This window comes from Muscardinus avellanarius, assembly GCF_963383645.1.
Source record: "Muscardinus avellanarius genome assembly, chromosome: 2".
Taxonomy (NCBI): domain Eukaryota; kingdom Metazoa; phylum Chordata; class Mammalia; order Rodentia; family Gliridae; genus Muscardinus; species Muscardinus avellanarius.
In genome coordinates this window covers 28,207,486-28,221,907 of record NC_137787.1, presented here as the reverse complement: position 1 = coordinate 28,221,907, position 14,422 = coordinate 28,207,486, and the positions used below count along the sequence as shown (strand labels likewise).

The 14,422-nt window shown below is 36.8% G+C and overlaps 1 protein-coding gene across 1 annotated transcript in view; it reads left to right on the top strand.

The window, feature by feature from the left end:
* CPS1 (carbamoyl-phosphate synthase 1) overlaps positions 1-12,642 on the top strand; it is a gene marked incomplete at both ends in the record, with an annotated part of 122,675 nt that extends 110,033 nt beyond the window's left edge. The window contains 5 exons of the mRNA XM_080689150.1: positions 1,191-1,289; positions 9,622-9,681; positions 10,368-10,480; positions 11,804-11,933; positions 12,544-12,642. Of these exons, the coding sequence (XP_080545276.1) occupies positions 1,191-1,289; positions 9,622-9,681; positions 10,368-10,480; positions 11,804-11,933; positions 12,544-12,642 (501 nt within the window). The remainder of the gene's footprint in view (positions 1-1,190; positions 1,290-9,621; positions 9,682-10,367; positions 10,481-11,803; positions 11,934-12,543) is intronic.
* Between the last annotated feature and the right edge of the window lie 1,780 nt (positions 12,643-14,422).

Here is a 14,422-nt window from a genome sequence, read left to right as displayed (position 1 = left end):
TTTTTTTTTTTTAGCGTTGAAATGGCTTCTTCTAAGTCTCTGTCACATGCCTGATCTAAATAAGGAGCATTTTATTTTCCTGGTGGTAGAGTAGGGATGTAAGTCTTAATCTTTACTGAAGTATTTGCCAACTTTTTATGGTTTTACAGAAAATTGCTGAATCCTCCCCTGTGTCATTTCATCTGCACTTATGATTAGACTGCATGATTCATAAAATTTGAGACCCATTAACTTAGGTTGACATTTTTTAAGTTAGTTGATCAGTACTTGACTGATTAAAATGTTCACTGTGGAGTGAAAGGCAGCATGTACTGTGGTCAACTGAAGGTTACAGTCTCGAGAACTTTCCTTGCCCAGTAAGGGAGTCATTTGCTTAAAGAATGAATTCAACCATCAGTGTTATTTACTATTATGGTGGTTCTGTACCTGTGCCAAATGATGATGTGCACGGCAGAACTGACTCCCATCATGTTAAAATATACCACTTGTCCTCTAGTTATGGCGCCTATTTGACTTGTAGTTATATTGCAGCAAAATTACCCTAGATGAAACCTCTGTGTATCTGAATCTATGTTCGTTTTTTTTTTTTTTTTTTTAACCCACGGTTACGGTATGCAGGGCAACTCATTGCAGGATATTTCAGTTCATTTTATGAAAATGATAAAAAAGAAAAATTCCTTTGAGGTTTTTATGGAGATACTGAATTTCTCAGAAGGCTTTTTCATAAGCTGAGTGAAATGACTCCTAACCAACTGATTAGCAGTTAGTCCTGTCTACGACTGACCTGTGAATTCATGCGCTGCTGCAGAGCATACATGACACATACTGTTATTTAAACATTAAGTCACATTCACATTTGCAAACTCGCTGCGTTATGGACCAGAAGCTATGATTTGTGTTCAAATACCTCACAGTAGAATCTAGTGTGTTGCTCCACTGAGTGTTGTTTGGTAGAGAAAGAATTGCTTATTCATTCATTATACTTAATTAAAAACATAAGATACGTCTGCCTTGGCCAGCCTTTCAGTCCCTGGGTTCAGATTGCATGGTCTTTAGGCAACATTGATAAAATCTAGGGAAGGATTCTGAGTGAATCGCTTTCCATTTGTACTTTCTGTTTTGTTTGTGGGTAAGTAGAGTTCGCTATTATTTGCTCCCTCAATTTTAGTTTTTCATTTCATCCTCAACAGGTGGCTTGCTTTGGTGAAGGTATTCACACAGCATTCCTGAAGGCCATGCTTTCCACAGGGTTTAAGATACCTCAGAAAGGCATCCTTATTGGAATCCAGGTAAGTGGTATGTGAATTTCCAGGGCTGCATACTGTGAGTGGCTGGGAAGAGTGCATTAATTGTGCTAGAGAAGAGAAGAAACTAGCTTTATGTTCCACTAAAGTAAATATCAATTTATAAAAAATAATGGACATTTGTTCTTTTATTCATTTTTCTGATTTCTGCCTTTTAGCATTACAGCAGCCAATACAAAAAAGAAAATAATACAATATAATAATAAAAGACAGAAGACAGGTGTGGTGGCAAATGACTGTAATCTTAGTATTTGATGGGGGCAGAGATAGGAGGATCATAGATTTGAGGGCAGCATTGGCAACTTAGTGAGGCTCTGTTTGTTTATTTGTGATGCCAGGGATTGAACCCGGGGGCATTCTACTTCCAAGCTACCTCCCCAGCCCTATTTTTTATTCTTTATTTTGAAACAGGGTCTCACTACGTTGTGTGTGGATGACCTCACTAAGTAGCTGAGGCTAGCCACAAACCTGAGATCCTCCTGTCTCAGTCTCCCAAGTACTGGGATTACAAGTGTGTGCTACCACGTGCAGCTCTGAGGCTCTGTTTTAAAATAAGAAATATAAAAATAGTCTGTAAATGTAGCTCAGAGGTAGAATGATCCTAAGTTCAAGTCCTACTTCAAAAAGTAATTAATTAATTAAAAGACAGAAAGAAAATGTCTCTAGCAAAGAAATAATTGTTCTAAAATGACTCAGAGTACCTTAAAAAAGAAATCTTCTCTATTCCTTGACAAGGTCTTTTCTATATATTTTAGTCATAGCTCTTTCTTATTAGCCATTAAACACAGGCTTTCAATAAGGTTGCATTTCACTTTTTTTCTTTCATCTCTCTTTACTTTCTTCTTTGCCAGCTCATACTTATCTATAGTATCTATTCATAATTATCGCCTTTAAATTTCTATCCTCAGCCATACCATATTTTAAACAATCTGTTGTATACCTCTGTTGAATGTCTCAAATCCAACAGTAACAGTTTTCAAACGAAAGTTGTATCTGTCCTTTTTTGAAAACTCCTTCCTTCCCTCCTTCCTCCCTCCACCCCTTCCTTCCTTCCTTCCTTCCTCCCTTCCTTCCTCCCTCCACCCCTTCCTTCCTTCCTTCCTTCTTCCCTCCTTTCTTCCTTCTTCCTTTCCTCCGTCCCCTCCCTCCCTTCCTGTCCTTCAATCTCCACTAAATTCCAAAGATTCAAATTTGAATAAATGGAAGCTATTTTAGAAGTTTTCTCAATCTGACATTCTATGTATGAACATTCTTGCAGAATAGTGATGTTGTGAGCCTAAGAAATGTCCCATAGTATACTGAGGAAGTTTTTGAGATACCATTATTTGGTAAGCCTACTAGGTCAAAGCAGGATGAAATAATTATATATGAACATGTTTATATAATGGAAAGGTATTATTGCTTTATTATTGCAAGTCAAATGTAAATCTTGGAATAAAATGGTAGATGGAAAACATCTATTACCCCTAAAAAATGATTATCGTAAGAGTGTGCATACTGTTCTGTTTATAAAGTTTCTGGAAAAATACTAGATACTTCTTAACTGGTCATTCACTTTAATTTGAGTTTCATAATTCTTGGGTTCCATAAAAACAATGGATAGTCTTATATAACACCCCTGCTATGCTTTTAATAAGCACAAACCCTGCATGGTTATATAAAAAATCAATAAAAATATAATTAGAACAGTAGCAGGTATTCTTAAGCCAGTAGGTGATTATTATGAATGCCATCTCATTAGGGTGTCTTAATATTAGCAAGTTAGACTCTGGAGACCAGGCACATAGTGGCTTTGGAGAAGTTTCTGCAAAGAGTAACTTGGGATTTTGCTTCATAAAGATGCCAGAAGGGTGATGGTGAATAGTTAGAGCAGAGGCTAACAAGATGGCTTGCAATTTTGAAGCTTAATGGCAACTTAGAGACAAATCACATCATATGAGCGACTCATCACATTATAAATGCATATTAAGTAATATTAAGTCCCAAGTATGAGAATATTTGCCCAACTCCATTTATGGCTTAAAGTTTAATGTGAGACCTGGGGGCATTCAGAGGAGATCATGCCCTTACCCCTGATCTTCACAACTAATCATAATAGTGCTAACATTTTAAAATACCAGTTTAAGAAGGCAGTGATGTATAAAATAATGCTTTGTTTGGTTCCAGTGCTACAGTGAAACAAAATTAATTTGATCCCTACAAAAGTATTTGTGTGATTTTGGCATCAGAGAACAGAATTTTGCTTTGTAGGACAAGGAGAGAGCTAGGAAAAAATGTTTTTTTTTTTAAAGGAATGAGATTATATCCATTCAAATTGTACCCTTCAATGCATTTTTTTAAAGAAAATCAGTGTTCTAAAAGCTACATGAGTTGTTGCAAAGGACTTTATGATTTTTATGAGTGTTGGGTGTTGGAGATTTCAAATACATGTTTTCAAGTATAAAGTTATTTTTAAGGAAACATTTAATAAAATCGTACTTCATGCAATATTTACAATGATAAGAAATTGATCAGCAGGACTGTAAATCTCTAGGAGTAGACAAAAGTCATTTTCTGACTTGTTTTATGTAAGAGGCAAGAAAAAGTTGCCATCCCCAATAGTTCACTTATTCTATTACTATACAAGGATTTTCATTCGTAGTGGTTTATTTTTATTTTTATTTATTTATTTATTTGCGCTACTGGGGATGGAACCCAGGGGCATTCTAACTTCCAATTATACCCCTAGCCCTATTTTTTTTATTCTTTATTTTGAAACAGAGTCTCACTGAGTTGCCAAGAGCCTCGCTAAGTGGTTCAAGCTGGCTGTGAATCACAATCCTCCTATCTCAGCCTCCCGAATGCTGGGATTACAAGCTTGCACCACCACGCCCACCTTCATGGTGATTTTTAAAAATGCTTTTTGATAAGCTGAAACTATAAAAGAATATGCTAACTGGGGGGCTAATAACTATAAAACCCATTAGACATCTTCTTGGCTACAATGGGACCAAATCTAATCTTAGCTTTTTTATTCAACTTCCAAGGCAACTGCAGATAAAGTAATCCAGGTTTCATATTTTAGGAGACACTGTACCTTCAAAAATTATTTTATTTAACGTGATCTCACTTTTTCAGTAGAATTCACATATAAACTTTTTCAGACACACAGAGTCAGAACTGTAAAGGGCATGAAATAATATTGGTAGCATATAAACAGAGGTTGGGGTTGGAAAATGCATTGCAAAGTGTCCTTATAAAGATGGATTGTGTAATATGGTTTTAAGAGAGCAAGTGTACACAATTACTTTTGAGTTCTTTAGTGATCGTTCATCTAGTATAATGCTGTGTGTATACTTGACTCACAGAAAAGTATTGGTAACTGACGTTATTGAAGTTAATTTGCTTCATGTATCGAAGGGAAAGAAGGTCAGTATCTAGTCCACTTAAAATTTTTTTTTTCCTTCTCCATTCTGGTCCTAATACCTGCTATGAGTAGAAATTTAATGAAGATATCTTGGCTTATTAATTTTAAAGCAGTTGCAAGTGTCACTTGGAGTAACAGAAATAGGGAAAAGTGATTCTGAGCTAGGAAACATTTTTCCCCTTAGTGTCGGCAGCTTAATGCATATTTTAAACAAGCATTTGTTGCTAGCAGATTTTAGCCATTTTTCTATATTCAGCTGATTGTGTATGTGCTTTTTTGTGGGTGCGCACACACATATTATATGGCAGTCTTCCCAAATTTTAATTTCTCTGCTTTTCCATCCCATTCTTTTACAAATACAGACTCTCTGTTTCTGTCCTTCCAAAGTTAAATCCTGTAGGTAAAATTACCCGGGAAGTTTGAAATATTTGTAGTCTCAATCTTGTATAACTAGGATTTAGGAGAAAAAAATTATCAGGATTTAGATTTTCTCCAAGGCTCCCTGTCAACTCTGTGCTTTGCGCATCTGTACCAGAAGGCCTTCCACATTCCAAAGCACCTTTAGTGTAAGACAGGCACAACACACGCTTATGTGGCAACAGAATCATCCTTGACGCACCGCAGCAGTTACGGCACCTTTCATCCCATTCGAATTTATTTTTAGCTGCTGTGAGTAGGCACTCTGCCTTGTTTGGGGGTTTTCTAGAATGTCCTTTAACAATACACGATTCTCTCTAGAGTGGATCGAGAGCACTCGCTGTTTTTGCCTCTGATTGGGCTATTCAGTGATGCTTGCAAAGTGGCAAGCACCAGCCTGACATCTGCGCCTCAGCTCTGCTCGGAAACACAAAGCAAGCATTTTATTTGAAAAGACAGCTCCAAGTGACATGAATAACCTTTTATCTTCAATATGGCATCATTAGGAGCAACCATAGAGCTGTCAATCCAGACGTTCCCCTAGAACCCACAGACATCTCTTAGTATGAACTGGGCTTTCGTTTTTGCAGCTAGAAGTCGGATTGATGTGAAAATGATCATTGGAGGAAATATACGTGTATTTCACTTTTAAAGGACTTCTTCCTTATGAACATCTCCAAGAAAATAAATCAGCTTGTACTTTTCACCTTTAGTAACAAATGGTTTCTTACACAGGTATTTTCAATCAGCTTTTAACTCTGAGGCTACTCAGATGCAAGCTGACAGCTGTAATTTCTTTTTGTAGAGGGGCTGTTTTATGTGTCACAAGTGTTCAATACACGTTTGATAGAAGTTTATAATGTGTCTATGGAAGCCAACACCTCAGACCAGAAGGCAGAGCGGTTCCCTGGCTGGGAACTGCCAATACTGTCATGTTGGATATTTATCTTTTCCACTTGGGGGACAGCACTGAAACAGCTCCATAATGAGGTTCTGCCTGGTGTCTGCAGGTCTTAGAGGACTGGCTGACTTATTTTACTTTAAAATGGCAAAGATAAAAAATTATACTCTACCACCCCTCCTTCAACATTTTTCACTGTGGCTCTGCCCAAGGTTAATACATCTTGACCTCAAATTGCAAAATGAGTGAAAGATAGTCTGTCTACCCCCCATTCATTCCCATTTCTAAACATGTGGACCAGGATCACGTGAAGTGTTCATAAAACTACAGATTGCTTGGATTCACTCCTGATTCAATAGGCCTAAGTGGAACCTAAATTTTCATATTTTTAATAAGTTCCCAGGTGGTGGTGATGCTGCCGCCTTGGGGACTAGAATCTGAGGTCCACTTTACTTGTGAAATGATATTTTAGAAACCTAGTTAAGTGATATCACTTATTATCATATTTTATTTTCAGTGATTTTTTGCTAGAGGGAAGTTTAAGAGATTGAGGATACGTAAGTGCATGATTAATGTATCAGTTAGTGAATAAGCCAGTAAGTTTGCTGAAAATTTAAAGGTTGAGCCTTCTCATGTGATTTGGTATGTATTTGAGTCTGTGCTTAGCAGAAAATCACAATATAATGTTTCATATTAGGAGATTAACAAAATCCACAGGTTAATTTTGAATGAGGTAATAGGTTCGGAGGTCCACATTTCATGCATATTTTCTATAAATCAAGACACCTTTAACTATGAAGAAAACATATATATCCTCGAGCTCAGCCCCTTGCTTTCTAAAAAGGATCAAACTTGAAATACGATTTTTCTGTTCTTGTGCTGAATGTACTTTTTAGAAGACTGACTGATACCACTAAATAGTACTAATGTCACTAAGGATTAGTCTCTGATTTTTTACATCTATTTTTGTTTTATGTTTTTATATCTAGCCATGAAGTTCTTGTATCTAAACTTACTTATTTCTATTTAGTCCTGAGTGGAAATGGAAAGCTACTGTCCTGGGCATAGTTATAATTCATGTTCTAGGAGACTATCATGAATAACCCCTGTGCCTGCTTAGCTGGGACTCCTAAAGTTGCATTTATCTTTTCTACTTGTCAATAGTTTCTGATTATATAACTGCAGTTTGGGGATTGAGAAGGCCAAGATCTGAAAGAATTTCATACCTGAACATAGTCTTGGGTTTTATTTTTTCCCTAAGATTTAGATCAGTACTTAGGGAACCTGTGCATGTAAATATTGGGAGGTTTTATGGGCTGAACATTATCAACATTATCAAAATTGAATCATGATATGTTTTGCCACAATTCTTAGTTTCTATCTCTGAAATAAGATCGTGACCATGATTTTTTTCAATCATCACTAACACGATTTCCAAATAGATTTCAGGACATTTACTGAAGTAACCAAATTATATCATTTTTTCAAAACCTTTTTCAAGGGAAACCAGCACAAATGGTCCCACTGAAAGAAAAATGGATATGCTATTGAGTACATATGATTTTAAACACACTGGCTCAGTTACTCAGACATTCATGCTAATGAGGCCAAGGTCAGGGTTTGGCCTTTGGGTAGATCACTTAGTTTTGTTTTGTTTGTCCTGACCACTATCTTGCAAATACTAGCTCTGGACATAGGAGGTTTATTAAGAAGAGGGGAAGCCCTGATGGCAATGGGAAGAAGTCCAGGGAAGGCAGAGCCTGGAAACCAGACAGCCGTAGCTGGAGTCCTAAGAAGGACACAACAGTGGGCTATTAGAGATTATCTGAACAGTGAGCTGGGACATTAGAGAAGCCTCTGTGGAAGTAAAGTGTATACATATCATGGGGACATTGGTTTGGGTTGTACGTGTAATATGGTAGAAGATCCCAGGCTTGGAAACTAGGATGTAAGGGCAGGAATCTAGTTTCTGGGAGGCTGGAACAAAGAAACATTCTTTTAATAATAAGAATTAATATTTGTTGTGGATTATTATTGGGCCAGTTACTATGCTAAATTTTAGTACTAACACTTATGTAGTGCTTACTTATAAATTAGCTTATAGAACAATCACAGCAGCCCTATAACACCGTAACCATTATGAGGAGACTACATCATAGGTTAAGTTGCTCAAGGCCATGCAGCTTTACTCATTTTGTCCCATCATCCCAGATGTGGAACACCTATAAAAATTAATATACGACTTATGGTAACTTTGACATAACTTATTTTTTTGGAGTTTATTCTTTAGAGAAAAGTAATAGATGAATGATTAGAGCATTTGAAAAATTATGCATAAACTCTAGATTATGATTTCCAACCTCTTTTAAAGTACCTGGGTCTATTGATATATTCACAGAAATAAAAACTTGGGACTTCATGGGCTAATAAATTGTTGGTCCACAAAAAAATAAAAATATTGTTGTCATCGCTCTTTTGGAAATGAAGTGAAAGTCCAAAAACATTAACTTCAGCAATAAAGAAGGACAATATGATGTCATTTGCAGGAAAATGGATGGACTTGGAGAACACGATGCTAAGTAAGATTAGCTAGTCACAGAGAGTAAAGGGTCATCTGTTTTCTCTCATATGTGAAAGCTAGGGAGTAATTGGAATATAAGAGGGACTTTAGATAATAAAGGGAAAACTGCAGTGGATCTAGGAAAGAGGTCTTGGGGAGAGAGTGAGGGTGGAGAGGAAGAAGGAGAATTAATGATGGGAACAGTTCCATTGCCATTATGTACATATGTGAGGATGCGATGCTGATGTCAATACCTTGTATGGAGAAGAGGGCAGTAGGGAAGGAGCCAGGAGATAAGCCCACTGACTGCTGTGTGCATGTATGCCACCATCACTAGGAACAGCGTTATGATATGAGACTCTAATCCACAAATCAAAGTATTAAAAAGACATTAGCTTTTCAAAATGTGCAGGACCCATGAATGGTAAAGCTCGGAATCGAAGTATAGGTGAGCGACTCCAGCACTCTCTCTTTAACTGCAACCCTTTATTGCCTGAGAGTAAACACAAAATTGAGTGCCGAAAGACTGAGATATTGCAGGGACCTTTGCTTGAGCTGCGAGGACAGTGGTCCAGTCACTGAAGACAGTAAAATTTAGACAGTAAAAACTAGAGCAGGTTGGAAGGTGAAAGCCAGCAAGGCTGATGTGGCGTTCAGATCCCAACCCAGATGTCTTTTAAATTCTAACCAGGAACAGGATCCATGCAGAACTGGAGTGGATCTAAACTAAACCTATAGATACAGACCATGTGGATTCAATAGGGAGCACAGGGTTTTGGGGACAAGACAAAACACAGAGAACAAGACAGTATAAATGGAATTTCATCTGTATTGAAAAATAAAAACTTATACTCACTATAGGAAAATAAAAGAAAAAAAAATAAACTTTGTCATCATTGGTTCCTAGCAACATATGGTATTGTCTTGTATTAGAGGATACCATATTGAATGTGTCCAAATAAAGAGCTCGTATGTCTAGAAAGTTAGTTTTGTTAAATTTCTAGAAAGTTAATTTTGTTAAATTTCTTTTTAGCAATCATTCCGCCCAAGATTCCTTGGTGTAGCTGAACAGTTACACAATGAAGGATTCAAGGTATGTCACGTTATTTTTTTCTAAGTAGTTTTTTTTTTCAGTATTAAAATCTGCCCACACAAAGCAAAATATTCCAGAAACAAGAAAATAAAGAGCTTAACATGTGTTCTTTTAACCTGAAAATTTTAACTACCTTGGTAGTTTCAAGATTCCAATAGAAAAAATATAATTAGAAAAAGTATTTTTTAAAAAAAACTTGGGAAGTTGAGCTAAAACATAACTGGGACAAAGTTCCAATGCATTTCCCTATATTCTTTCATTTTTCTTTTCCGGTTTCCATATGAGGTCACAGATTCCAGCTGTTATAGTTAAAGGCAAAACTTTTGTGCAGTGAATACCTCTACACAAAGCCTGGTTCAGGAAAATAAAATTATTCCCAGGGCTGAGGGTGGGCCTGTGGTTATGGGGCTTTGTTGACCTGATAAAAATAAATTCTAAGACATGAATAACTATATAATTTTCTCTTTTATAAACCAGTTACAATTGGGTTCTTAAAGTTTTCCTCCCACAAATATTTTAAAAATATATAAAGTACCCATGCCTCCAGTTTCTGAGAAGCACCAGATTGTTTCTTATATTTATCCATTTCTTCATATTTTAAAATGGTACCCATATCCTAGTAGGACTCCTTGATCCATGAAACCTATTCCTTTAACACGGTAACTGATTTTTCATTTTAAATGCAGCTCTTTGCCACGGAAGCCACGTCTGACTGGCTCAATGCCAACAATGTCCCAGCCACCCCAGTGGCATGGCCATCTCAGGAAGGACAGAATCCCAGCCTCTCTTCCATCAGAAAGTAAGAACTGAACAGATGTTTTTCTGAGTTGGTCACAGAGATAGATGTGTGATTGTGGGATCTACTATGATCTGAACGTTTCATTTTACTCAACTGAAAGTCTTTTAAAAGTCCTCTTAGTCACCCAGTTTAAAAATGAATAGATTTCTCGGTAAAAGTAAAGCTTCACACATGAAATTTGGGTTCCATCCCCAGTACCGAAAAAAAAAAAGAAATTTATTTTTACTGTAGTACTGTAGAACATACCCATCTCCTGTGCATATGGTACTATGAAACCTTTTTCAAAATACTTCCTGGTAAGGATGCTTTCCTTGACATATCCAAGTAGACACATGAAGAACATAATGGAGCACTCTATATTTCATGCCAAATATATATATGGATACTACATATAATATACATAAATATATGGGTATTATAATATATATATGGGTATTAGTATAGTTTAGTTATATACATATATGTATAGTTATTATAGTTTAGGCCATATCATCTTTAAATTTTGTAAGACATATATTCTTTTCAGCACATTGCATGAGCCTCCTTCAGGAACACCAACACATCAGCACAAGACTATGTGGCCTAAGGGCATAGTGTATCTTTCTCACTTGTTCAGGATGTTACAACATGTGCAATAGCTATATTATACCAAATTCTACTTGATATACTATTTGGGGGGCTTTTAAGAGGTCAATCTATAGATTATTATTAAATTAGTAAAAGAATGGCATTGTGTACGGACCTTAGCAGGCTTCCCAGGATGCTATAATTCCCCTCTTTAGAGCTTTGTGAAACAATAACCAGTACTACTTCATGTTTTACCATGAAGTGTCTAGAAACCCAGCAACGCAATATAAGGTGAATGGCTTAAGTGGAAACCAGGTGACATGCAAAGTCATGCATCTTCTGAGGGACCCTGGGAAACAGGTAGCCAAGGAGATGCAATGTGGCGGTGGGGTCATGGGAGTACAAGGTTTTCATTGCTGGATGGATCCATCCTCCATAGAAAAAACAAGTAAATATCAAATTACCAATTTTTTCTTTGGTCAGATAGTATTTTAAAAAGAAAAAAAAAGAGTTTACATCCTTTTAATTAAACTTTCACCAGCACTCTTTTAAGAACACAATAAAAAATTGTAATCTCCAAATGAGTACACTTCGATCATCTACTGAGGAATAGAGGAGGGCAGGGAGCATTCAGTTCAGTATGAAATTGACTTAGTGGCTAACAGAGTAATTTATGTTAGTATTTTTAAAACTATACAATGTTTTAAGACTATATTGGGACCTACATGCATGTATTTATTTTATTTCTCCTTCCAGATTGATAAAAGATGGCAGCATTGACCTAGTGATTAACCTCCCCAATAACAACACCAAGTTTGTCCATGATAACTACGTGATCCGCAGAACAGCTGTTGACAGCGGAATTGCTCTCCTCACTAATTTTCAGGTCTGTTCTTTTCCTTGGTTACAGACCACATATCGGTTTATTTCTGCCTCCACAGACTGTTAATCAGTATATCCACACATCTCTTTCACCCTCCTTGCAACATTTAAAATAGAGGGCAATTTTTAATAGGATCTAAAATAATGGTGCTAACACAGTAGATCGTGGCCTCAATGGGATAGGTGGTGATCAAGCAATTGACATCATTGAAATCCATGAATAGCCATAGCATTATTCATTGTATCATTACCCATACAATTATCCTTTGAATAAAAAGTGACAGTGTGGCCCGGAATAAAGGTACAGACTTTCATCCTACTGTTTCCAAATGAAAGCCACCACATACATGCAACAGGTTAATATTTGAAGGCCCAGGTGTAATACAAGTGCTTGTCCAATTTGCAGAAAATGGCGGCATGAGGTATGTTCGTTTCACTCAGACATGGCTCACCAAATTTATAATAAGGGGGCTCAGAGAGTTATGACACTTGAACTTTCTGTTCATCATATTTTTTCCTTAAGCCAGTTTTAGTCACGGGGCTTGGAGGTGGGTCATTCTGAATTCACTTCTATCTCATGTGGGTTGCTAAGAGTCTTGCTAATTTATTTGTAGGTGACCAAACTTTTTGTTGAAGCTGTGCAGAAGTCTCGCAACGTGGACTCCAAGAGTCTTTTCCACTACCGGCAGTACAGTGCTGGGAAAGCAGCATAGAGGAGCAGATGCCCCCGCCCCGCTCTTCAGTCAACCCGGCCGCATTTTAGCCAAAGGGAGCAATTCCCAAACTTTATAGAGTTTACTCTGTTATGCTTTAATATTCGGTCTCTTTCATAATTAAATTGTCAGTCTCTTTTTCAAAACTTGACTTGGAGTTCTTCCTAAGTAACTTGTTCTTTGTGAGATTTTCCACCCATTTATTAACTAATACTTTATTTTTGGCAAACTAGACTTAACCTACATACCTACTTGCAGTTAACATTTTATGGTGCTGATTAAAGGTGATCAAGGAAGAAAAAGTTGCCATTTTGTCTTTTGAACTCTGTATGCTTCAAACACACTCTTGTTATTATTTTAAAGCAGTATCTGCCACGTTCAGAACAAGACAGAATGCTTTAAGAATTTGGCCATGTGAAATACAGATTTAATTCATAAACCTCTTCATCATGACATTTGTGTATTGCTTATTTGAGGTAATCATTTGTACCATTTTGGCTAATCCAGGAATATCATTTTCTTTTCCTGTGATACTGAATTTGAGAAATGTGACAGAGGTCTTAAGACTGTGGATTTCTTTAAAGGATATTGGTTTGCAGTTTTGTTCTCTGGAGTATATCAGCAGATGGTAAAATGCACTAAGGAGGTTATGTTCTTGTTTTTTGTGTTTCTTTGGATTTTTAACCTGAGCCAAGTGAAATCTTCGGGTTTGTGCTGTTTACTCTCCACACAGTTTTTGTGATCCTTTGGAAGTCTTGCTCATTCCTTTCAGGGGCTGGATTCTGCTGCTCTCCTGAGTCCCACAGTGTCTAGGAATTCCACAACAGCTTCAAGACCGGGCCACCATTCCTTCTGCATATAAGAAATTTTCTTCCCGCAGGACAGCCTTTGTCACTTTTAAATGTTTTATATTATTACAAGTGCTCTAATTGTGAACTTTTAAATAAAATACTAACAAGAGAAATTTCAATTGTAGTCTTTCATTTATTTACTTACCACTGGTATACAAGAGTCAGTTCTTTTCTATGGAAAATAGGATTTAAGGCAGGAATCAAATTGCTTATTTGTTTTTTCTATATAAACTCTTATAGGATGAGGAAATTAATGTTAAAAATAATGAAGCTTTGGCTACTATATTTTTCATCTTTTTTCTTATTCGCACCTCTCTCTCTCTCTCTCTCTCTCTCTCTCTCTCATTTGTTTGTACTGGGAATTGAATCCAGGCCCTAGCACGTGCTATAAAAACAATGAGCTACAACCAGCCTTTATTTTTTTAAAGAATGTGAGTTTCTTCTGTTTTTTTTTTAAATTTGTTTTTGTTTTGTTTAGACAGAATCCCTCTAAGTTTTCTCAGCTAGTCTTCAATTTCCCATCATTCTGCCTTAGCCTGCTGAGTAGCTGGGGTTACTGGTGTGCACCCTAACACCCAGATGTCATCCCTCTCTTGTTCATGGGTCCCAATATAAAATTTGTAATAGAGGTGTGTGGTTATATACCACCAGTAACACATATCCTTTCAAATGTATAGCTATAAGCACACACTAGATAAATATTTCAGTGAATAAATAGCAAACTTTTAAACAAATGTCTGACACAGAGAAGGGTAACTGAACTGGATCAAAGGGAGGCCATATTGTCTGACTGAGATTTGGCCAATGGTCACAGCAATTCCACATCCTGGATTTACAACCTAAAATGTGGCTTTGGGAAGGTCATGAGGTGGGGATGCAGTAATAGCTTATATTCCTTTTCTCTCACCGCAGAGTCAGTTGATTACCAT